This window comes from Geospiza fortis, unplaced genomic scaffold (assembly GCF_000277835.1).
Source record: "Geospiza fortis unplaced genomic scaffold, GeoFor_1.0 scaffold1303, whole genome shotgun sequence".
Classification (NCBI taxonomy): domain Eukaryota; kingdom Metazoa; phylum Chordata; class Aves; order Passeriformes; family Thraupidae; genus Geospiza; species Geospiza fortis.
In genome coordinates, this window is record NW_005054495.1 from 1,032,602 (window position 1) to 1,057,593 (window position 24,992).

General features: G+C 41.5%; 2 protein-coding genes across 3 annotated transcripts in view; one reads left to right on the forward strand and one right to left on the reverse strand.

Moving 5' to 3' along the window:
- Window positions 1-4,789, forward strand: part of ENO4 (enolase 4) — a 58,430-nt gene extending 53,641 nt beyond the window's left edge. The window contains 5 exon segments of the mRNA XM_014310191.2: window positions 172-367; window positions 1,341-1,408; window positions 1,957-2,074; window positions 3,930-4,025; window positions 4,028-4,789. Of these exon segments, the coding sequence (XP_014165666.2) occupies window positions 172-367; window positions 1,341-1,408; window positions 1,957-2,074; window positions 3,930-4,025; window positions 4,028-4,095 (546 nt within the window). The 3' untranslated portion in view covers window positions 4,096-4,789.
- Window positions 4,682-24,992, reverse strand: part of SHTN1 (shootin 1) — a 48,425-nt gene continuing 28,114 nt past the window's right edge. Inside the window, exons 9-16 of one of the 2 annotated variants that reach the window (XM_005428639.2) lie at window positions 24,317-24,470; window positions 23,145-23,250; window positions 20,932-21,014; window positions 17,970-18,079; window positions 17,218-17,271; window positions 14,406-14,526; window positions 13,295-13,478; window positions 4,682-6,596 (exon numbers count right to left, since the gene is read on the reverse strand). In XM_005428639.2, the coding sequence (XP_005428696.1) occupies window positions 6,386-6,596; window positions 13,295-13,478; window positions 14,406-14,526; window positions 17,218-17,271; window positions 17,970-18,079; window positions 20,932-21,014; window positions 23,145-23,250; window positions 24,317-24,470 (1,023 nt within the window). In that variant the 3' untranslated portion in view covers window positions 4,682-6,385. Of the gene's footprint in view, window positions 6,597-13,294; window positions 13,479-14,405; window positions 14,527-17,217; window positions 17,272-17,969; window positions 18,083-20,931; window positions 21,015-23,144; window positions 23,251-24,316; window positions 24,471-24,992 lie in introns of both variants that reach the window. The other variant, XM_005428638.2, reaches the window with a different exon arrangement.

Here is a 24,992-nt window from a genome sequence, read left to right on the forward strand (position 1 = left end):
TGTTTTTCTTAGGCAGAAGATTTAAAATACAGTATAAAATGTAGTATGTTTATATGAAGGGCATATTTAGGATTAAACCCAGATTATTATTTGATTTTTACCTCCTCAGTTAGAGTTTCCATAAAGTTTAGTTTTTTAAACTGCAGTTGTTTGCTCAATTTGTTTGTGCAGGACAGAGAACAGTGGAGTAGCATCTGTCGTGCCCTTGGTTCCAAATGCTTCCTGATTGCTGAAGATGCTGCCACACAAATTTCCAAACTCAAAACTGACCAAAACATAAACATAGCAATGTGCAGTGGTGTTGTCCTGAAATACATTAACCAGACCATGGTGTCAGACCTCATAGAACTGACTGGGATTCTGGATGGTGAGTAGATGGGGAAAGGCTGAAACCAAACCCTACAAGCCACACCTGTAAATATTACATGTTTGTATTTAATTATTCTAATTAAATAAATTCTAATTTAGAAGGCACTTGTCAGAAGAAACTGAAATTCAAGTGTTTTTTTCAAGATTCACAAATCCCTGTCAAGGGTCTTAAAACAGCAGTCAAGGCTTCAACTATTGTCAGTTAATACACTGAATGTTTTGAACCTGGGTGCCCTCTGACACTGCAGCTAAGTGTCATGCAGTTAGATATCAGAATTAAAGAAAATAAGAGATGTGGTCAATTCATCTAAAATTTGCATTATTTTAGCATTAATAATTTAAAAATTCAGACACGCACAAACTGTTTAAAATTGCATTTAGATAGGTTATTGACTACATATTATTGAGCCTTTGTGGTAAGTATTAAGAACCTGTGCAGCTTCATATGTAAGATTTCTCTTTGTATCAGATTTCCTTTATTCATTTTTATACCTAAGAAATAGATGGACAAATCTAATATAGCTTAGTTTTTTTCTTGTTCCTTAAAAACACCCAGAATTGCTGTACTGAAGTGAGTAAATAGCAACTAAAAGATTCCATCCAGTCAGGATGGTAAATTCGTTTTTTGAATAGAAGAAAAATAATTACTGTAGTGAGGAACACATTTAAAATAAATAGCACAGCCTGATCAGACAGATCAGGGAGAAGCAGAGGCCAGAACAGGATGTTAAATGTTCCCTTATCCATCTGAAAATAAAACAGAATGCTAATGTAGCAAACAGCAAATATAGCAATACAGTTTACATTTTTGTCAGGTAGGGTTTACTCCTGTTTGTATTTAAGCTTGGATAGCCCAAGGGTAAAAAAAAAAAAAAAAAAAAAAAAAAAAAAAAAAAAGAGAAGTCCAAACAATTTCTGTGTCAAATAATAAAATATACTCTAATGAAGGTGTTCCCTCCTGTTATATATAGGTCAAAGACATATTTCCATATTAGGAAGTCCAGATAGAGAATCTTCAGATGAGAGCCTCGTGGATCTGGTAAGTATTGAAAGCTGTTCAATTGCAGAATTGCAAAAATACTGCTTTTAACATGTACTATTTTTTAAAAAAGGAGAAAGCCTTTTTGTGCTTGAGAAAGAAACAACATTTTACAAAATGGGCTTTTTCTAGGGGATTGGTTTTTTTTTCCCCCCACAGAGAATGGTTATTCTTTTGAGTGTAAAGAGAGCACACAGGAAATTTGCCAAAGCAGGGAGTATATTCAAAAGTGTGTATGATCCATTTGCTTGCATTAGTTTATAAAAACCTGTGAGTTACTTACAACATTCCTGCGTAGTAACAACGCTTTAAGCAAATATCCTTAACACTACTATATTTAATCTTTTGCACATAAAATTTCACTTCATATGCCAGCTAAAATTACTGTTTGCATCGGGCAGATCATTCACGGGGAGGTTTTATTTCCCCGTTTTTCTCAGCCGAGAGAGGAGGGTGTTCAGTTAGAGTCAGGATTACCGTGTTTAATTTTTGGGAATGACTTCACTTGGCCAAGTGAGGATTTTACCCCGGGCCCTCTCTCGTTGCAGGCTGTGGGCCTGGGTGCCAGGTTCCTCAAGCTGGGAGGTCTCTCCCGCGGAGAAAGGGTGGCCAAATACAACCGGCTGCTGGCTATAGAGGAGGAACTGGCCGCGAATGGAGCGCTGCGTACGAGCTTCTTTCTTACTTTGTTTTCAGCCTGCCATGAATACGGGCACAAAGATTGGAGGGAGAATGATTGAAACTGCACCCCAGGAGGGAAGCGGAATCAAAAGGCCATAAATAAGGGCTGACAAAAAAAGCCTAGGATAGCACTTGCCACAATGTATATTGTTGTCCTAATGGATTATCTGTTTACTGAATGTTAAAATAGACCCCTTCTTGAGGAGTAGCCTACATTAAGCTTTTTTTCCCCCCAGAATTAATTGGTTGGAGTCTTGAAGCCCACGATGCAAAAAGGAACAAAACAAAAAACCGTGCATATAATGTGTCCAAAAGCTGCCAAAATGGAATTTTAGGCCAAATACCCACCTCCCTCGAGGCCCGAAACATATATTCCTAACAAAACTTCATTTCACGACCCTCTTTTGTCTGTTACATTTCCAGCAAAATGTGTTTGGAAAGCTACAATTGCGTGGGTAAGCCTTAAATAAAACCCAAGAAAACCCCAAGTTGACGATGCACATTCAGCCTTAGCCACTTGTATGCATCTGCCTGCCTGTTTCAGGATCTGCATCTTCTTTTTACACTGTACCAAGGCACTGTTAAATGCTTAACAGTTCATTAGAGCCACTTCTCACTTGCTCAGGTATCAATCAAGCCAGAATAAAGACATGCAGTCTAAAGGGGAGGCAGAGAGACAAGGAGAGGAAGAATGGAAGGAAAGGGTTTGCAGGAATTGTATTATGCCTAAGAAAAGGAAACACGAAGTAGAATTAAGTCATTTTACCCTCTTGTTTGTAATAATTTCCAGTGTTCTACACATAGGGTAGCAGCACTTGACATGCACGCTATAGAACAAAGTTTTTAGTTGAATTTTTTTTTTTAACTGAAGATATGTTGAGCTTTTTGAAAGCTCCCCCTTGCTCATAAATAAGCATTGTAAAAACAGAAACATTTGCTTTTTTTTTTTGCTGATAGTTTCACAGAATACACTTTTCAAAGATAAGATAGGTAATTCTAGAACTATAAATTTTAACTGCCTCTTCAGTATTAATATATTGCCTCCTCAAATGGTATAGTCTAAGGAAAGGCTCTCGAGTCTGACAAATATTTAGACCTATATCTGATGAAATGAAGCAGCAACAATCCCCGACACCGTTAATCACTTGGCAGAAATAAGATCCAGTAGCTAAATCAACAGCAGGGCAGTAGTGGAGCAGGTCTGAGCTGCATAGCAAGCTCCTCATTTGCCGGGCTGGGGCTGGGAATACCCAGGAGAGCCCAGGCAGGGCACTCCAGTGGCTGCGAGGTGACTCTGGGTGACATCAGGAGTGTGTGAGGAGCCTGCTCGGGGCTCAGGAGCACCGAGCCCGGCTCTGCCATTGCCTGGCCCCTCTCCCGGCGTGCTCAGAGCAGCCCGGGGCCGCTGTGCCACCGCAGCTCCCGCAGCCTGCCCTCCCTGGCACTGCCCTCCTGGCAGGGACACCGGGCAGGGCTGGGAAAAAGCAGGGAGCTGAACTGTTGGTGGCTGGACTGCCAGTGATGGGATCAGCACTGGGACAGGGGCTTTGTGAGCACAGTCAGCTGGTGGGAACCTGGCAAGAGCACCCGTGCAGGGGAAAACAGAAGGCAGCAAGGTGAGATGATCAGTGAGGAAGGGAATGCAGTAAATATCCCAGCTCAGGCTGCAGTGCACTATGTCCTGGTCCTATAATCAGTGGTCTTCTTTTCTAAAGAAGGACCAGACTTCTAAAGGTGTGTCCAGACTTGTAAGCATCATGTGGCATTTCCAAAAGAACATTACAACAAACCCCATTACAGCAAACATGAGCTGCTTTGTTTTTTTTTTCTTCTATTTCAGGTAAAGCAAAACTCGAATTTGTTGATTTTGCTGAAGAATCACAGCCAGCACAACTTCCTGATGTGCTTCCTGCCCCAGAGCAGAATTAGTTGCCTCCAGCTCTCAGCCAGCCCTGCAGATTCACAGCCTGCCTGCTCAGCTCCCAGAGAACAGCACACTAACCTAGGCTGTCAACATTAACTTTGGGATAAATTTCGAAGAAAAAACATTTTACTAAGAAACTCATATATTAACTATTCCTAAATCCATTTAATTTTGAGCAGTTCAGCCAGATATCTGTAAAAAATTTCAATTACTGGCTTCTCTTTTCCCAGGGACCATTCCCTTCAGCTGAAAGCAAATTAACTGAGCAGTGACTATAGTCACTGAAAATACCACAAAATTCTGTGCTGCATTTACAAATTGACAAAACAAATACTGCTGTGTTAAGTCCAAAACTAAATGTTTGTTTTGAGAAAATCAGAATCTCCCTCCATACAAAGAGCAAGCTGTTGACAAACAGTAAAAAAACCCCAAACACAAACAGAACACCACATTTTACAAAAAAACAAAGGCCTTGAGTGTTCTGCTGCTCCATCCTCCCCACCCCCTCAGTGCTGCTCCAAGATCCAGCCTGCAAAGGAGATTTTGCTCCACTTGCAGCCCTCAAGACAAGTGCAAACCCCAAATGTTGGGCACAGAGCTGTGACTGGCATCAGTAGGAAGCCTGCTCCAGTTGGCAGCAGTGAGTAACAAGTCAATTCCACAAGGTCTGGGAAACTTGTCAGGAGTCTTTTTAATAAGCAACAATGAAAAGTTAAAGAAATAATTTATGTTCTAGGTAACAAAACAGTTTAAGTAAAAGAAATGCTTTTTGAAAACTTCTGGGTTTTGCATAATTTGAAAATCTGAACATATAATACAGCAGCAATCATTTGAGGAAAAAAATACATATATGAAATTTTGCATTTTAAGTTCAGTGTAACAGACAACTAAGTAAAAAATTAACAACCAGAACAAACTGCCCCAAGAAATGAAAATATCAGTGAGAGATAAATTCCTGCAAGTTTATGAACTGTATGTAATTCAGTCATTAGATCAAGTCCAAGATTTTCGTAGCAAACATGCAAAAACCACCAAAATAGATGTGAAACCACCACACTCATTACTATCATTTTATTTTTAGGAAAAACACCAGACAGTTGCATGCAGAGCCAAACCAACAAACTCAGAACATTCATCCTTTCAATACTATCACTGTTTCAAATAATTAAATAAAAAAGAATCCAAGTGCATTCAAGTACGTGCCCACCCAATTTCAGTTACACCAATCTTTAGGTAAATCCCTGATTCCATTTGTTCATTATAAAAGAATGAGACACTGTGCTGAATTTAAAGAGACTACAATGGAATGTGAATTGGCAGTGGAGCAAATCAATGATGTTCCTATCTCACCCTTGTCATAGGAGTAAGGGCTGAGGGAAACTGGGATTTGTGTTATCAAATACAGACACCTGAAGTGTCACCTAATAAAGAAATTAATGCCACCAGTGTGTGCCAGGTTCAAAGCAAGGGCTCATTTGTGAGCACTGTGAGCTTTCAGCTGGGAGTTCTCAGAATGTTGATGATTCCCAATAACTTTCAGTCCTAGAATGAATCCCAAATGCAGCCCATACCCACTGGAGCCTAAGGCAAGTTATTTTTGTGCAGCAGTAAAAACAGACTCCAGCTGCAGCAGTTCCAAAAGCTGCTGTGTAACATTAAAACAAAACTCAGAAGCAAGTCCTTCTTTGCAAAGCTTTTAACCCAAATGAGAGCACCAGGCCCAGCCCACAAAGCCCTGACTCTGGCTATCACTGCCAAAAATCTTGGTACCACAATGAGATGCTGCACTGCCTCTGCATTTCAGTCTCTGTCCCCTGACAATCTGAGACAGAAGGGTTGTGCTTGTGCTTTTCATTTTGTGCCTGTGTGGGGACAGCAGGCAGGGGACCAACAAGATCTTGGTTTAAGTGGATATCTTTAGAGCAGTGTGTCTGAACACATTTTTATTAATAATTAGTAACACCCCCATACTGAAGCTGATGAAGGTGTAATCACTTACAGGGTCTAACCCAAACCTGTCCAGCTCAAGAGGGATGCAAGGGGCTTCTGGCAAGCTTTGGAACAGACCTTCAACAAGGCATCTTCTCAATAAAAGAAGAGTGTAAAAAGCCTCTTCAAATCCATTTTTAAAGGTAACTGACACAAGCTAAGAAATTAATAACCATACCTGCAAAATTAAAATGGGAAAGGGATTTTGAGTGACACACAGTTATTTAACACTTCAGTGCATGTAACAAAAGCTGCATACAAAAGACCATTTCAATCTGTATTATTTCTGTCTGGAGTACAGACCGTGGCCCCTAGTAACACACCTAAGCAATTCACATGTCCAGATAATGATTCCCAAAAAGTACAGCCTTGCAGAGTAACAATTAACAGCTAGAACTATCTGTTTCTTTCATTTTCCCAACGTTAGTTTCTTTATGCAGTGGCTTGCTTTTTTCCTCTTTCACTTTGTTCTGGTTCAGGGCATTTTCAGACGTTTGATCCCCACTGGTGGACACAGGATCTAAAACTACCACGGATTCTGTCTCTTTTTCACTGCTAGAAGCTTTTCTTGTCAATTCTGTGTGACTAGTTGATCTAGAAGAAAAAGAATAAATATATAAATACAAATTACAGTTCACATATGCAGAAGAGCATAAAAACACAGAAAACCATTCTGTTAGTAGCACATACAACCAAGACAGGTCTGCTAAGCTAATAAATAGATTTATGGATTTAACAGCTGTTATGTACAGATAGCAGTGCACAAAATGCAACAGTCACATTCCCCCTCCTGAATCATTTGTTAAGCCAGGCATGGAAGATGAAAAATGAACTCACAAGGCACTGAAAAATGGCTTCTGCACACCTCTATCCCAGAGCCACCTGCCTGGGGGCTGCACTGCATGACTCTGAGGCACAGAGTCACCAGGTGTTCATTCCCTTGGCTGCTGCTGGTCTCACTGGGAGCAAGCACTGATGATTTCTGGAAATTCACCTACTGGTTTGCTGAGCTGTCAAGGGCGTTTGACCCACGCTCTGTGCTGCAGAAATGGGGTTACACCACCATTGTTTGCAGTGCAGGGATTCGTGGGGATAAAAAGCCTCTGAGCAGGGAGGAAGGAAAGGTCAGAGACACCTGGGTTATTTGTCAAAGCTGGCATCAGCCTATAAACACTAACAGCACTTGTGTGTATTCAGAAGCTTTGTACTGATGTTGAAAACATGCAGGCAAATTCTTAGATGAACCGAGAACATGGCAAACACTGGGAATGCTCGACCTGAACAAGTGGCAGACTGGGGTGTGTTCCCACTGCCACCTTAACCCTGCTGGCTGGGCAGACAGAGAGCCTGGGAGCACAGGCTGTGCCTCCTGCACCCTGCACTCCAGATCCTGAGCATTCCAGAACCAGATCTCCCAGATCCTGAGCATACCAGAACCAGATCCCCCAGAGCCTGAGACCCCAAATCCTCAGACCCCCAGATTCTGAGCCCCCAGAGCCCCCAGCCCAGTGCCTGTGGGCTGGGAGCTGGGCAGGCTCAGGCATGGCAGCCACATTGCACTGGCCCATCCTTAGGCTCAGCCATACAGGCCACTATGGATGCACCATCCACACCCACAGAGCCCAAACTGGGCAGGTGCTGAAATCCCTCAAGCTGGAAGGTCCTACATGCACTGTAGGCTTGTCCCTTTTTTTTCCCCCACTATTCCTTTTTTTCCTCTAAATTTTCATGTTTATCTTTAAGGAACAGTCTTCCATTCTGGTAAGGTAACACCCTTCAGAGGAAAAGGTAGAATCAACTGGGGGCCAGAGAAAGAAATTCAGCTACAGGATCCATCTGCCATGAACTGCCCTTTATTGTGACAGTCTTTGTCCTAAAGAAAATGACAAAGAAGAAAGAGGTCACCCCACTCAACAATGAGAACACTGGGTGGGGACTGCACCAGCTCCCACCTGATGGGGAGAGAGTAAATGAACAGGTTAAAGCCAAAAAATAATCACAGAAACAACAGTTGCTGCACTTTCCATTTCAGAAAGAATTTACTCAGCTTGCTGCTGCAGCACTGGATAGGACAAATTAAATTCCATGTTCAAGCTTTAATTACAAGAATTGTCTCTTAACATTAGAATTTTGGTATAAGTTAATTAATGCAGAAATTGGCACTAATAGATACAGTTTCAGACTCATTTGATTATCATCAGAAGCTAGTGATTTCAAAAGGAAAATAATGCTTATTTTATGCAAAAGTTGTCAATCATTCCAGAAAAATACAAGGTGGGGTATTTTGAATGTTACAGCAAATTAAACTTTTTAAAGCAGTGTAACCAGAAGAGGGTTATTTTAAAAAGTGCTACTTTTGAAAAGCTGATTGCCCAACACTATAAAAATGGTCAAAGCCATAAATGCCAAGTTCATTTTTATTTCACTTTGGAGGTAACTATCTTTCAAATCCCAACAGCTGGACTATTTAATACAATCTGGTGAATCAAAGTATAATTCTTCACTGGGCTCACAGTGGGGAGTCTGCATTAGTGTATGGCAGCATTCCAACAACTGATGCACAGCCAAACACTCTGAAGTCTGTTTCATTTATAACAAAAATGGATAAAATGGCAATCATATTTACCACCTTCAAAGGACAGAAAAATGAAAGATGTCGATATAAAGTAGTTTAATGGAGAAAACCGGTGATTAAATCAGTGTTTGCAGCATAAAAATAAGAATTACTATCCGACTTTGTTGTACCAGTATTGCCTTCTTCAAATCCTTCACACTGGTGCAGCACCAGCCTGACAATGCTGCTGTTACAGCTGAGGCACTGTTAAAAATTATTAACCCTATTTATCAGTTATTCACAGCTTACTTTCAACAGTTTACCAAGAGCAGAATGTTTCAGTGGGAAGAATGAACATAATCTTGGTGCTCCTTTTCAAAAAACTGCATCTACTCATAAAAATAAAGCTGGGAAAAGCAATGAGCAAAGACAGAGTTTGCCACAGTTCTGAAAAACTCAATTTTGTCCAGCCAAGGTATTTGCATTTAGTTCTGTGCATAGCTCTTCCCTCAATGAGATGGTTAATGCTGTTATCAATATTCCTGTTATTTGTCCAGCTATATATTTAAACCAGAAATTGAGACCCTAGTTCTATTGTCCTCATTCTCACACAGTTGCTCACAAGTCTGCATGTATTTTTTTATGACTAAACACATCAAATCTGCACTGTGAAATATGGATTTAAATGAGAAATGCATTTGAGATTAATTCTATGGGATATGCAATGTTCCATGCTTTTTAATGGAAGAATATCAGAAGCAATCTGTTCTGTTTATAGTTACAGAACCTACAGAAAGTGTAAATACTAAAGGGTTACTAAAGCCTGTGACATAGCACTGCTGTGACCTTTGCATAAAATTTACAGTAGGAGTACAAAAGGACAAACTAAGGATCAGACTGTCAACTGAGACTTGGATTTTCTTTGTTTCCTCTGGTAATATTAGAACCTTGGCATTACATACCCTGGGTCAGTGTTCTATTAATGAAATCATTGTAAAATCATTGTAATATGTATCCATTAGAAAACAGAATTTTATGTCAGTATTCACTGAGAATAAAAGCAAAAAACTGCACACGTGTCTATTATTTCAGAATTCTTAACAAGGTAGGAGAATAAACCAGAGAAGAGCACAGGCTAATACTGAGCAACAGTAAAATAGACACCAATTCCATCCAAGTTTTGAAAGTCTGAGATGAACAAAGAATTCCATCACAGCACTACCAGTATTTGTCCAGCAGTGATTACAGGGAATATACAGAGTGACAGTGGTGAATTAGCCCTCTGCTCCCTAGTGAAGTACCAGTACTACCTGCAACACCAGACATCTGTGAAGGAAGGGCAAGAAACCTTTCCATTTCAGAATGTCCCTGCTAAACCAGCTGAGTACAAAGGTGGTCAGCATGGCAGCCAGCAGGACAGAACTGCAGACAATCTTTAGCATGGACATTGTTCCCACTTTCAGGTGCTTCTTTAGAAAAAGCTCAAAAAGATCAGAAAATTTACTTAAATGAAGAATCTTGGAGAGCTTCTGCCTGCACTGAGAGAGCACACAAAGAGTACAAGCTAAGAAAAATGCCTCAGTAGCTTTTAAAACAGTTAAAACTGAGGAGACCTCCAACTTCCAGAACATCCCATTGTTTTCTTCATCTGCTGTTTAAACTAAATTGCCCACGTTCAAGCTGCACTGGAAAACCTTTGCAGTTCTTTCCAGCTGAGGCTGAGCTGCTCCCTGCAGGGCTGGTAGATGATTTGGGGTACTAAGATTACAGCTAGGAGAGGGAGGACAAATCCTTTAATTGTATAAAATCATCAGATTAAGACTAACCCTCTCTGTAGTGCACTCTGTCAGCAGAGAACTCTGCACCCCAGAAACACAACGTTTACCAAGTGCTGAAAAAAAGCCCCACCAAATAACCAAAAACCCAGGGGCAGAGCCAGACACACCTTTCCCTTCTGTGCCCACACACTGCAGGGGTCATGGGAACTGGCTTTGCTGCCAAGGAAAATAAATTGTCACCTCTTCTTCAAGCAGTTGTCCCAAAATTACACTCATGCTGGGTTAAACACTGGGGAAGAGATCTGCAGAGGAAGTTACCTGCACACTGAGGTGAGGCCTCAGTTTCTCTACAGGACACAATTACTGATGTCTCCCCCCTAAGCACCACCTCAGCAAAATTTCACACATTCCAAACCATCTCCTTGATGGCTTCAGACACACAAGAACCTCTTGCACTGAAGTAACACCTCACCTAGGGGCTCTAAATTCAGGTTTTCTACAGCAAGCTGTACATTAAAAACTAGGTGAAGAAAAAAGAATAAACTCTGCCCTGCAAGAGACACCTGGCAATGATGAGACATGCAGTGCTCCCCTGTGATGGGAAAGGTTTGCTCAGCTGCTGCAAACAGATTAAGAAGTCACACCTTGGTTAGATTTCAAGGAATTGCAAATGATGGGAGCTGCATCCTTTAACCTCAGGTGGGAATAAGGAGAAGAGGATTTCTCCTGCAGGGTGTCCAGTCCAGGCAGGGCAGTGTTTGTTCCGTGCTCCTTTAGGAATGGAATGGCGCAACAGGAGCAGAGTGTGGAGGGAAGCACCCCCTGCTGCAGGGCACACAGCTCAGGGTGATTCACTGTGTGGCCCCCCAGGACATCCAAAAACATGGATGGATCACATGCCCTGGTTTAGCTTCACTTGTGCCATGAATCCAGGGATCCAGGATGCACTAAGGGCACTCCAGATTACAAATCAAAGCATAGCAAACACAGACAATAGCGAGATTTGCTTCAGAAGTGCTCTACTGATCCAAACTAAGCTGCTTGCAGGGAAGCCCAGAAAAATGCCTAATTACAGAGCTGAGTTGTCAGACCTGCTGGCCAGATGAACTCCCCTCTGCTGCCTGCTTCCAAGGAGCTTTGCTTCCAACAGCTTTCACACCTCAGAGTCTGGAGACTGCTTCTACCAACCTCTGCTGCAAACAGCACCCAGGAGAGAAAAGAAAAGCAGTTGCTCTGTAATGTGGTGTGGGGCCTGCAGGTTATCCCTGCTCCTCCTGCCAGCCTGGCACACAAGAGAAGGAGAGCCCCAGCATCTCCTCCCTCACTGGAAATCCATCCCCAAGGATGAGTGTTCCCAATTAAGCAGGTTTACACCAGTGATTCAGTGCAAGCAAACCCTGCAGCACTAAGGACTCTGGCCCACCACATTTGTTTTAATGCTTTAAACAGATAAATTAAAGTGAAATGTGTCTTTCGGGATGTCACTGAATAGGCAAGCTGAGAAATAAATTGAGCTTCACATATGCTTTTCTAACACATAACAACTGTGACTGTCAGCACAAGATCCTTTCCACAGCCAATTCACCACGCATTCTGTGAGACCTTGGGCCTGCAATTATTTCATTTCCTTTCTTGTAAATGCAATTTCCACTTAGTTCGTTGAAATAAAGGTACACAAAAGGGGCAGGATTTGTCTTGTGTTTTCTGGTTTGTTCCAAATCACAGAAATCCACAAACTACAAACACAATTTTCAGGATCAACCTCACCTTTCTGTCAAGGGTAGCTGCTCAAGAAAATGCAGTGGCATTATTCATGCCTAAACAACTGCTGAAAATATCTTCATCTTTCTGATTAAATTAAAATGAAGATCATTTTTCTTCTAAGGATACTTAAATGAAATAAAAAGGGAAAATACATATGATTGAAAATGGCATTCTGCTTTTAATTCTCTGTGGGAATTAAATACAACTGCAGAGCACAAAAGGAAATTGGGCTCTTTATCCACTCAAAAATAAATGATGAAAGTACTTGCACAAGAGTGAAGTATCAGTTCATAAAAATAGATGCAAACTGAATATTCAGCTCATTTGCCATGACTTCCTCCTCTGAACAAAGCAATGGATATTTGCTAGAATAGGTACTGGTGGTATTTTCTAACTGACAGAGAAGGAAATCAGAAGTTTAATTAGCCATAACTACAATATTTTGCCAATCTGATTTGTCTCGTCTCTTTCCTTTTCTTGAAATGACAAACTGACAAGCAACCTGGCAAGGCAGCAGAAGCAAGTGCCCAGCCTAATTCCAAAAGGAGCCTGGTACTGCTGGAGAACAAACCAATCCTGCAGGGAATCTGAAATAAATATTGCTGATGCTGGTTTAACTCTGATGCTGGTTTCAGGTCTTCAGTTTGCTATGATGAAAGATTCTGCTGCCCAGCTGTGCAAATGCAGCACTTTTTTTTTTTTGGTTTTTTTTTTTTTTTAACTTGAGATTTCAAGGTAATTCAAAATTTTTACCAACAAATTTTTAAGAGTAATAGTCAAGACTTGTTTTGGTTCAACAGAAACTGCCCTGCACACCAGCATATAGACCAAGATGACTCATATGATTGTATTTTTTAAAGTATTTGCCAGAACTATTTTTAATCAAGAGTTAACAATATAACTATCATCCCTCTTCAGGGTATGGAAAAAACCCTCAACCTTGTTATTCTTCAAAATCTCTTGAGGGCTTTTATTTTTGACAGAGAAAATCAACACTTTTTTGAAGAATTTAGAGGAAAATAACTTTATTAAAGAGAATTTAATTTCTCCTTTCGCATGTGACTGCAAATTATTTGGGGAGTCGGTGGTAAACAGCTGCAGACAGTGAAATTATCTTGTTAACCAAAACTGGTATTAAATCACTTTCCAAACACATCTTGTACTACAATGTATCTAGAAATCCATGTTCTACTTACTGTAAGGCAGGCTTGGAGCCTGTAGCACCCTTAGGCTGGTTGGGGACAGGACCTGAGTTGGGTACTTTGGAAGTGAAATCTGTCTCCACATCTTTCTGGTTCAGTGCTGCCTGTGGGGCACTGGCTCCTGAACCCAGCACAGGCAGAGACTTTGATTCTGATGTGGCCAAGATTCCAGTGGGACCTAAAATCCAAAGAAAGTTTAATGCTTCTGTTACCCAGATTGGTCTGGAAACAACACAAGAGCAGAGCAGAATTCAACTAACTGCAGAAATCAAAATGGAATTTTAATGAACAGCATCCAGTGCAAGAGAATATCAAAATACTGCATTTACAGCTCCTGCTCTCCCGTCCTTGTACCACAGGCAGCACTGGCTGTGTTGATCCTCCTGCTTTCTGGGGGGGTGAGTCCTGCTGCCCACCCAGGCACAGCTTTGGTGCTCTCCCAGCCTGACTGCAGAAAAGCTGCTCTCAGTACTACTGAGGAGCCAGTGAGCTGTCTGCAAAGCCCAAGATAAAGCTCTACAGTGACATTCAAACCAGACACACCTGCACCAACTATGGCACAGACTCACACTTGCACAAATTGTGTTTGTAGCCAAGCAGAACATCAACAGTTTCTTACAGAAGATGACAGTGAAGCACAGCATAAAAACTGGAGACCCCTGGTCTGCAGAGGAGGTTAATTCAAAGCACCAGTCCTAAATCTCATTTCTCTGGCTAGCATTACTCTCAAGAGTATTTTCACAGTAGGTCTGTCATGGTTTGATGCTGGTGAAATGCCAGTGCCCCCATGAAAATATATTCTCTCTAGTGTCTACTGTGAGATGTGACCAGAAATAGAGCAAAGCAGAGACAAGGTTCAAGCAAATAACATCTGAGCTCCAGGATGGAAAGAGGAATCTGAGTGTATGTGTGTGTGTGCAGAAAATCCTGACGGAAGCAGCTCTTGGAGAAAATGGAATGAAAAGCAACAGGTGAGACAGGGAAGAAGAAGAAGAAGGTGAAGTTCTCATAATGGCTGCAATGGCAGTGGTCTGGAAGAGAATGTACAGCTTCAGGAGTCCCTGGATGCAGGGAGAGGAGAGGACTCCTGCAGGGCAGCACTTACTGCCACTGTCCTGGTCAGTGGTCACTTTCCGGCGCCGCAGGACTCGCTCCAGCTCTGTTTCACCACTGTCTGTCTCAAGGGACTTCAGGCTCCGGGAACTGGTGGATTTATTCAGTGTTTCCTACAGCAAGAGAAAGGCATGAGAAACTCTCTGAGGACAGATTATGCCAAGCAGCTCATGTGTACGACTTCAGAATCTTTCATACTGCAGCTCCAGAGCAGTGTGCCAAGCTCTGCCATTGGTACAACAGGAGCAGCTGGGATCCCCTCCCTGATGTAGGGACAAACCACACTCACTACACATGAAGAGGGTGATATCAGGCTGAAGAGAGATGCCCTGGCCCTGCCACTGATGAACAAATTCTGAGGTTTGTGGGAAACTGCCAACTTCCTCCATCATAACATGTGAAGGATCTTAAGAAACTGCTAGAGAGTTATCATGCACATAATTAACCTCTGCTAATAAAGAGCCAAAGATCCATCTTTTACTGCTCCAGTGGGTTTTATATTTTAACACTGTCCTGTGTTGCTGCATCCTGGTGTATACATGTGCAGAAGTCAGTATTTATCAGCTACAACTGCAGCAGATTATATATCCTATAATGTAACTGATCTGCCATAAACCTGACTCTATATCTATATACTTCAAGGTTTCTCTTCTGCACAGAGTTAGATCTCAAGCTGAAACAGTTTTTTATACATACAGAACATAAATCAATGCTATTAATAAATACATAAATAAATGCTATTACTGCCTTATGCCAAGGCTAGCATGTGATATCAGTGAAGCTGCAAGTCCAGGAGCACTTTTCTTAAAGTGGGAGGAAAAGAGGCTTTAAGCAAAGCCTGAAACCTCACAACCTTGCCTACAGGAATTTAAACACACATTATTGCTTGCTGCATGCATTTCCCCCCTCCCAAAAATCAGTTGTTGGATCAGAACATACTTGATTGTAAAATCTGCCCAAAATGTTTATAATGCAACTGGAAATTTGGTACCCATATACTGTTTCATTTTCCCTCTGAGTCTTTCCATAAATCTTATTTATTCAGCCTTCCAGAACATGTTAAACTCATACAGCATTTTTCCAGATCGTAAATAACATTGTATTGACATCTTTTGTTGATAAGCACATAACCTTTGACCAGAAATAGCCAAGGAAAAAAGGAAATAGCACTGCGAGTTGCAAAAGCTGTCCTATTTTCAGGAGCCCTGCAAAGAAGCTCTTAATTCTTCACTCCTGCCTAGAAGTTAAAAAATTTTCTTTCAAAACTATTTCAAATTTAACTGAGCAGGTTATTCATTAGTAGTATGCTCCAGATGTGTACAAATGTACATCTACAAAAGCAACTTAAAAAAGGGAGTCACTCAAACTCTGGAATTTACACGACATAAATGTTTTTTGTTTGTAACAATTATATGGAGGTCTACACAAAATGCATAATTAGCATAGTAACAACAAATGTTTACTCCATCACATTCCACCCCCATGTTTGTTGTCTGACTGTGCATAATCACTGCTCTCAGGAACAGACTGGAGCTGCATTTTATAGAGTTTGTCTTGCACTGCAAATACCCTGAGAGGCTCAAAAGCAAAGAGCCTGACACAGAAATGCAGTGCCTGCAGGTTTCTCCCTGCTCCCCCTGAGTGCACAATCAAGCTTCCCCTGATGTCAGTGACACAGTGCTGGAGAAATAAAACAGCTATTGGACAAAGGAGCCTGGGCAGGACAGCCCTGTCCAACCCTCACTGCTGCAAACAGCACACTACATCCCACTACTCCTGTAATTATGGAATTCTGCTTAAAGCACAGTCTCACTGTTGCATTTTATTCCTTTCCTATTTACTGCCACATTTAATGAAGTGTCCCTCTAATTAGGGCTCAGCATTAGGGTCTGGTGACTCTCTAGACCATTTCTTCCCTTCTTCCCCTGCTTTCACATGACTGGAGAACAACTTTAACCCATCACTGGTGATTTTAAATCACACTCTGCTGTACTGCCTTGCATCCCCCAAAACACCACTGAACTGTTTTTTGTATGGGCTGTTTAACCACAAGGTGATGAGAATGATTAGCTTCACCTTCTAGAGTGGAAGTGAAGCACTTTGCTTCAATACTGGCAGAATTTCACCTGCCAAAGTGGCACTTCAAAGTTTCAGGGTTACAGAAGTCAGGGAGCAAGAATTACAGCTCCTTGTGACACAATTTTAGCTCTTGTGCAAAAGAAGCAACAAGCAATGACTTGAGTAAAGGACACAACAGGGGCACACTGCTCTCAGCTGGACCAAACATGCCTAATGTTTTTATTTTGTGATAAGGGGTTATGTGCACAGCTATTCAGAAACCATTTTTTCCACATATAAATGCAGACAGACGGGAGCTATTGCTTTATTTAAACCTCACCTATGCGAACAAGAAATCTGGTGCCACAGGAAAGAGACCAGTTGATGAGGACAACTCTACCTCTACTATTTGTGCAGTCCAGGGGCTTTACTTTGGACCAGGTATAGATCCTCAGCTGCCTCTCCATCCTTAAGCATCTCCACTGTATTTGGAATTTTTCCAAAGAATCTATGGCAGACACAGACCACAAAATCCCCTCTAGTGGCAGGAGCACACAAACCCAAAGAAGAGTGCAGAAACAAATTCTCCTAGCTTAAGTCCTTAAGTCAAACCAAAGTCAAGAGTGGAATTGGGGGATTTGCTTCTATGGCTTCAACCCAAAATGCAGAAGTTTCACAGTTTGCACAGAAGGCCCTCTCAGCTCAATGAGAAGAAAATGAAATTTAATATGAAAGTTTCCTCTTACCAGAATCCCTTTTAGTTCTTTCATTGCACTTTCAGAGGGCTTTGGTGTTTCTGGCTGTAAGCAAACACAACACACAAATGTTAAAAGTCACATGGAGTGGCCCAGGACAGACTCTGTACCTGCAGACAGACCTCACCCAGGGGCTGCTGCCCAGGCCTGTGGCTGTGTGACATTCCTCTGTCCCCTCCTCTCCTGGGCACAGAGCTAACACTCCATCCATTTCCTTACTCAGAAGAGGAGAAGAGCCTCAGCTCTCAGCACTGTGAACCACACACTACAAGTAAAGATTATGCTTTTGTGAAGGAGGTAAGCAACGTGCTACAGTAGCCACATTCAGGTATAAACTGTGTTGCATAAAAGAAAAAAAAAAGGGTAAATGCAGCCTACTTGTTGGTCATCCCCTTTAACCACTTTAGGTATTCTCTCTGTGCTTTTTGTTTCTTAGCTGCTGTTTGTTTACAAGCTTCTTTTCTGTGTCAAAGAAACTGGCCTTTTTTACTTACTTACTTACTGCTGCCTTCTTTTTTTTTTCCTTTATTTTTTGGTTTTTTTTTTCTTTTTTTCTTTTTTTGTTGTTTTTTTCTTTTTTTTTGTTCCTCAGGTATATGCTGCTCTAATTCATTTTATCCAAAATCAAGCAAAGTAAATGAAGGGGAGAAAATGCATTCTTCTGAATATATAACAGAAAAGTTTATTTTCAGTGTAAATTACTATACTTAGCTAAAAGTATTGGTCTGCTACTTATTCCAAACCTTTGCTTTAGGCCTGCTTGACTGGTTGACTGGTCTCAGGTGAACTCCCTTTTTAATCCTGTCCATCATTTCTTCCACAGCTTGCCTCTTCAGATCTGTAACTTCTTCACCTGCTAAAAAAGTCAAAGAACAGATCACATTTCAGACAGGAACTGCAGAGAAATGGTACAAAGTAAAAAACCATGTTCTCATTCTGCATACAGGGATCTCTGCTCTCAGCTCAGCTGCCCCCAGCTCCTCAAGGATAAAATTCCACCCTGCATTGAGCATCCTGACTTTGCCAATGCCCAACTGCAGAAGTTTGGACAGAAGCAGGGCCCTCATCCTGAGAAACACAAAGCTCCAGGACCTGTTTGGGAACTGCACAAGCTCAGTGCTCTAGGCTGAAGCAGCAGGGGCTGGAAGAACACAGCTCTGCTTGCACTGGGGCTCAGCAGGAATTTCCCCAGCTGCACTGACACAGGAGAAGCTGATAATGCCCCAGGACAGGGGACTCCCCCATTTCTCATGGGTTTGAGGACCTGGCAGGAACAGCACACCAACACCTCAGCCTGACCTAAACCCACCCCTCCTAAAAACACTGCATCAAGTTAAAGGGAAAAACTGAAATAGCATGAAAGGAAATGGCTGCTTTGTCAAGAGATTTGGTATCAGGACTGCAAATTTTTGAGATGACATAGGAAGCTCTGTGATGAACCTAAATAATGCCTGTTAACTTATCAGCATTCTGGATAACAAAAGAAAAGACCCTTAACATACCAGAAAGGGGAGGGGGGGAAGAGCACTTAAATACTTGGAGAAATAGGGTTGATGCTATTCAAAGCTGCCAACATTGTACCTTATGTAACAGGAATTTTAAAAAGACTTCTGCTCTCTCACTTGTCAGGGTACTCTTGATGATTCATAGAAATGTGGTTTATGTATTCTAAGCTGATTTAATGTCAGCCTTTAATTTCACAAACAGGCTGTTTCAAATATAAAAGCTTAATTGGTGGTATGGGATAGAAACCACTCATTCTAAGTCCTTAACAGGGGTTAAAACAAGACTCAAGTTTGGTATAATAACTAAATCAAGAAAGAATTTTCTGCCTTTTTTCAATTTTTATTTTAAGGACAGCTCAACTATTAAGAGGAAAAGCAGTTTATATGTAATTGAAGAAAGGTCAGAACTGTTCGTTTACTAATAAATAATGAAAGCATGAGGAGTTGAGAACTTAAGAGTGAATTTCATGCAATCACTGCTTGTGACAGTCTCAACAAAAAGTTGTAATCAAAACATCTAGGGTGCTTCAAGGAACCCTGACAAATCAAGGCACCATAATTGGACTTGTACTGAAAGATAAGACTGACCCTTCATCAGAGATCTCAGACAAGGTCATCTCTCTAACTACTCTATCCAGACCAACAACCTTGTTTCTCTCAGACTGGTAACCAGTTCCCAGAAATTCCCCCAGGGACCTGCCCAATTCACTCCATTCCTCAGTTCCTCACCTGAGAATGGGAGGAGTAAAACTCCCTCTCCCCCACCTCCTGCCCGTTGGTTCCATGCAACAATCCAGCCTGACTTACATACCATTAGTCTGCTAACAGCAGGGGTCTTTTTAACAGTTATATCCTATAATTTCAGCCAGGTTCCCTTCTTTGTTTAAGTGGCAGCAAATGAGTTAAGCAATTCACTAAAAACAAACTCCTGCTGCTTCAGAAGGAAGAGAGAAACAGCAAGAAAACCCTTGGTTATTTAACTGGCAATGCCTGTCTAACTAGCCCCGATTCCTCAGGCACTCACAGTCATTTGCAAATCTGTACTTAACTCCTGTTCTCAACCTCCTAAGTTTCCAGCTTCCATTAACAACAATAAAATGCAATTTCAGCTGTTACTTTGCATGCAGAGCCACCTTAGTGCAAGGCTGTTTTGTTTTAGGTTTTCAGTGTTATTAAAGGATTAGAATTACAGTCAACTCTGAGTGGTAATTTCACAAGATATGAACTGAGGGACAAAAACTGAAGTATTTAACAAACAAGCTCTGTGGAGAGGCTCTGGACAGAAGAAATTGCCATGTGGAAGTTCAGAAATTTCCCTGTATTATGCTGAATAGAACCTGCTCTCTGTTTAACGCCCTTAGGTTTGGTCTTCTGCCTCTTGCAGGCAACTTGTGGAAGCACAAAGCCCTGTACATGCTGCAGCTCAAGCAGGAAGATTAGAAGTTTTCTCCAGTTACAGCAAGTGCTAGGTGTTCCCTTTTCATTTTTGACCTGCAGCCTCAAAGACTATTCATACTCAAATCCTTTTGGAAGAAGTAAATTGGATGCCTATGACCACTTCAGTTGTGGAGGCAGAGGTGGCTATGAGGGCCACACAAATTTACTTGGGATCTCGAGGAAGTTTGGTGTAGAATACAACAAAATGTTTCAGCTGTGACCATCTGGTCTGACAGCCTGACCACTTCAGGGCTGACCAAAAGTTAGAGCATGTTCTTAAGAGCCTCAAGAACCTACAGGCTTGGAGCACCAGCCACCTCTCTGGGAAGCCTTTTCTAGTGTCTGACCATTCTCACCATAAGTAAATTCTTCCTTATGTCCAGTCTAAGCATTCCTTGATGCAGTTTTAAACACTCCCATGTGCTCTGTCACTGGATCCCAGGGAGAAGAGCTCAGCACCTCCCTGTCCCTTCCTCAGGAGCTGTAGAGAGCAATAAAGTCACTCCTCAGCCTCCTTTTCTCTGAACCACACAAGCCCAGAGTCCTCAGCCACCCCTCCTAGGAAAACCAAAGCTACAGTCCCAAAGATACCACTTCCCATCTTGGTGCACATATTCCTGGGCTGCAATCCCATTTCTGGGATTGTGCTGGACATGCAGAGCTGCAGTTAATGCTGACAATCTGAACCACCATCTTTATCCCCAGCTCCTTTCCTGCAGCCCCAGTGGATAACTCACACAGCCTGAGAAGGGATGAGCCATACCTGACTCCTGCTGAGGAGGTTTCTCCTTCTTGCTCACGTTGGTGTTGGAGTGAGATCTCTTGCGAATCATTGACATGAGAGACCTTGGGGGGAAATGAAACTGCACATTGTCATTCTGTCCTGTCATTCTGTCCTGGGTCCCCACTGTCATTCTGTCCAGGGTCCCCCCACTGTCAGAATGAGCCTGAACAGGACACAGCACCAGCCTGCCTACACCTGATTATACAGCCTCTTACAAAAGACTAATTTAATGGTTCTTGAATGCAGATGCACTGAATTACCCCCCACAATGCCTCCCATCAAAATGCACCAGAGAAATTTATTTCTTTTTAACAGGCATTAGGCACAAATCAAAACACTCCAGATTTGAATGTTAAAAGCCAGGGTCTCATTGTGACACATGACAAACAGAAGCTGTTCTGGCATAATAAACAAAAAGAAGAGCTGTAGATGTTGAAGTACTGTTCTCCAGAGGACACTTAAATATGGTGATCAGTATCTCCTCACCATTTCCAAGTTTGTAATCTCTTACGGTGTCAAATAATTATCCCCTCACTATATTCACAATGTATAAGTCCACACCAGCAAATGATTCATCTTCAAGAACAACACAAGCTCCTGTGCACATCTGATGTGTCAGTGAGGCCAGTCACTCCCTACTGAACACCATTCCTTACACAGCAGAGTGACATCCCTGCCTAAAAGGTCAAAACTGTGTCCCAGAAAAATGCAGCAGCCAGTGCCTCTGTCCTGAAACAACTTCTATCCACATACACATCACAGTGCATGAGGAAATAGTCTGACTTTGCTATGACAGGGCTTAAAATTAATAGTTGCACCTACTCCAAACAGTAAAAGGCACAAATTTAAACAAAAAATCCCACGACACCCCTACACATTTAATTCATGCTATCCATCAGTGAGAAAGCAGCAAGCAGGCCAGATGAGTTAATGGACATAAAAGAAGCAAAAGGCCAAACACAATCTTCCTGAACATGCTTAGTTTCTAAAAACAATGCAAGATGCACAAAGGGATGAATTCTCCCTAATAATCACATCTATTCATAAGTTTAACACAGTAGTTAACAAGACTCCTGGATGTCATTTCTATTACAGAAGATTCCAAACTGTCATCCAAATCCATTTATTTTTAAAACCAAACAGACAACGTGAAGACTAGCAGAGTTTTTAAAATTAACTAAGCACCCTTTAGTGTTTTGTTAATTTATTTGGGTCTAATGTCTGATACATCAGCAGAGACTGGTCATCCTCTTTTATAGTCCTTTGTAGAAATCTAGCCAAATTTTGATAATTTTGCCCAAAAATGCTTGATGACTGGGTGGTGATTTTCGTGTGTTATTTTTTTTCCCCTCCTTTTTAACTTATGAAAGTAATTGTGGGAACTCAATGGAGTCTGCATTTTCATCACCAGTATCTGACATGAAGGGACACACAATAATCTAACATATCCTTTGGTTCAAAGGAGTTTTCTTGGCAATAGAAAGCATTTCACAAGTCTATAATTACAGCTATCAGGTGAATAGGGAAAAAATAATCTCCTAAATTTAGAGGAGACAGGTATCCCTCCTCCTCCAAAATCACAGTCTAGACAATCTGTTAGGCTTGGCAAGGCAGGCACTGCTCAGAATTGGCCTGGCTGTTCAGTCTGGGGGCAGGGGGGGCACTGAGCATGCCCTGCAGCACAGTAAATACAGGACAGCCCCAATGATGATGGGAGAAAATTATGCATCTGATTCCAGTGATATCAGAAGGCTAATTAATTACTTTATTATACTATATTATATTACACTGAATCTGCACAAGCACTCCACTCAACTGAACAGAGCAGAATCTTGTGACTGTCTGCTGACCAACAGCCTGGACACACACTTGGCCCTGACAGGCCAAGGAAACAAAACCCCATCACTTTGGGTAAACAATCTCCATATTGCATTCTACTTTTGCACAAACACAGGCACAGCCAACGAGATAAGAATTTTTTTTCTTTCTCTGAGGTTCCTTGCTGCCGATTCCCAAAATATCCTTGGGAAGTTGTGCCTTGCTTTTCTCTGTGAGGAGAAATGCAGCCACACTGCAGCTCAGGAGCCCCAGACAGGTGGAGAAAGCCTTTTTTCCTTTAAAGACACTCTTCTGCCTGGATGCCAGCGATGAAGGAGCTCTGTTTCTGCTCTGCCCTGGCTGGGAGCACTCACCGGATGGGGTTGGGAGGAGGAGGAGGAGGGAGAGGAGGCGGAGGAGGAGGCGGCGGAGGCGGGGCAGGATTTTCCGACTGCTGGATTCGCTTCTGGAGCTCATCAACTGCACGGGGGCAAAGAAACAAACCACAGTCAGCTCTTGGGCTCTCTCATCCCCTCTAAAAACCAACTTTGAGAAAAAAACTCTACTAATTAACTAAAGAACAAACAAGAGTAAACCACACAACTGCCCAAAGTCAATTTTTTGGACATTTGCTACCACAACGCACAGGATTCCCATTAAAACAGCTGCCTCCAACCTGAGTAACTATTGAAACTCTCTCTCACACAGGACTCTTCATATAAAATGACAGAGCAGGGAAAACTTGATCCCATGTGTGCAATAGTGTATCTGACGTTGTATTTGAGAATGAACTAACAAGAGATCAAAGAAATTGACAATTTCAACCTCCAGACCTGTCTCTGCCTTGCTGATGGTGTGGGCTTTCCCCATAAAAATGGTTGAAACTGGGTCGTGGTAGAATGGATTTTTTTCTCTCTTGTTTTCATGTCAGACCTAAAATGTGGAAATTACTTTTCTGCACTTGAAATGCTGTCAAATATAATTAACTGGGGAGGGGCAGAAACAGAGAAAAAAAATCCTGAATTTCTTTTAGTTCCAAAAATCCTTAGCAACTGTTTTGAGTGCGGTAGGTTATGGGAGAAGTAAGAATATGATTTCCAAAGTGGATATGGTTCTTTGTTCTTGCAATGATGGATTCAAATTAAAATTGCAGTATTTTAAACTTGCTTTTAAATTTTAAAAGGTAAAAAAATTTAACTGGTAAATTAAATGTAATAAAAATCAACTGAGTGATTTTAAAGTCCAGGTATAATCTTTTGTGTTTTTCACACACACACCTATTCCCATATATTTATCCATCTGTAAGACTCAGGGCAACCTAACCACAGGATTTTTGTTCCTTACAGAAGTTTTACGAGGTTATTCCTTCACGCACATTTTGGACACAGTTGTTCTGCAGCTGCAGGCAGCTGCTGTACTTTGTCTAGTGAAGCAAAGGTCTGAGTCACAGCTACACAAAAGTTTCTAGGGTCTCAAATGTAGATGTGCACCAATCATCCCATACACACACTTCACCCCTAAAATGAAAGTTATTACACTATTTTACCTGAATGCTTTAGGTCCCTAGCTTTTTCTTCTGCATGCTGACACTTCTGCTCCAGTTCTTTTTTATCTTCTTCCAAAAGTTCTAGTTGCTGTTTAAGGCGACCAATCTCCTTGTGCAGCGACTGATTCTCTAGCTGCTCTTCTAATTCTTTTATCTGCAGTTGGCAAACAAGAGCATTCATCACAATAAAAGACATTTTCTGTCCCTCCTGTTGGCAAATAATCCACTAGGCACAGTTATGCCTGAAAACATCATGTTATAGTACAGGAGTGAAGCAAAAATCCCAGCAAAAGGAAAAATTTTGAATGAGAACTGGAAAGATTTTTCTGAGAGATGTCAGAATTTTCTGCTATGATCCCAACTTGCTTTATCTCTTCTTTAAAATATATCTTTAGCTTCAAAGTACTTAAGCTTTACGTTGTTCCCTCTTCTTTTTATAGAGCTTTATCACATAATTAATTTCAGAACATTTCTTCATTTGAAGCACGAGAACGTTGACATTTTTGTTCTTTTACTGCTTCCACTGACAGGCTCATTATTTAAACTCCCTTGTCTCAACTCATGCAGATGCCAGTGGGGAAATTATGGAATATCTGATTCAGAGGCAGCATTCAGATGCAGAGTAGCAGTAACTTCACAGCTCCCCAAATATATACATTTTGTTCTAGACTTCAAA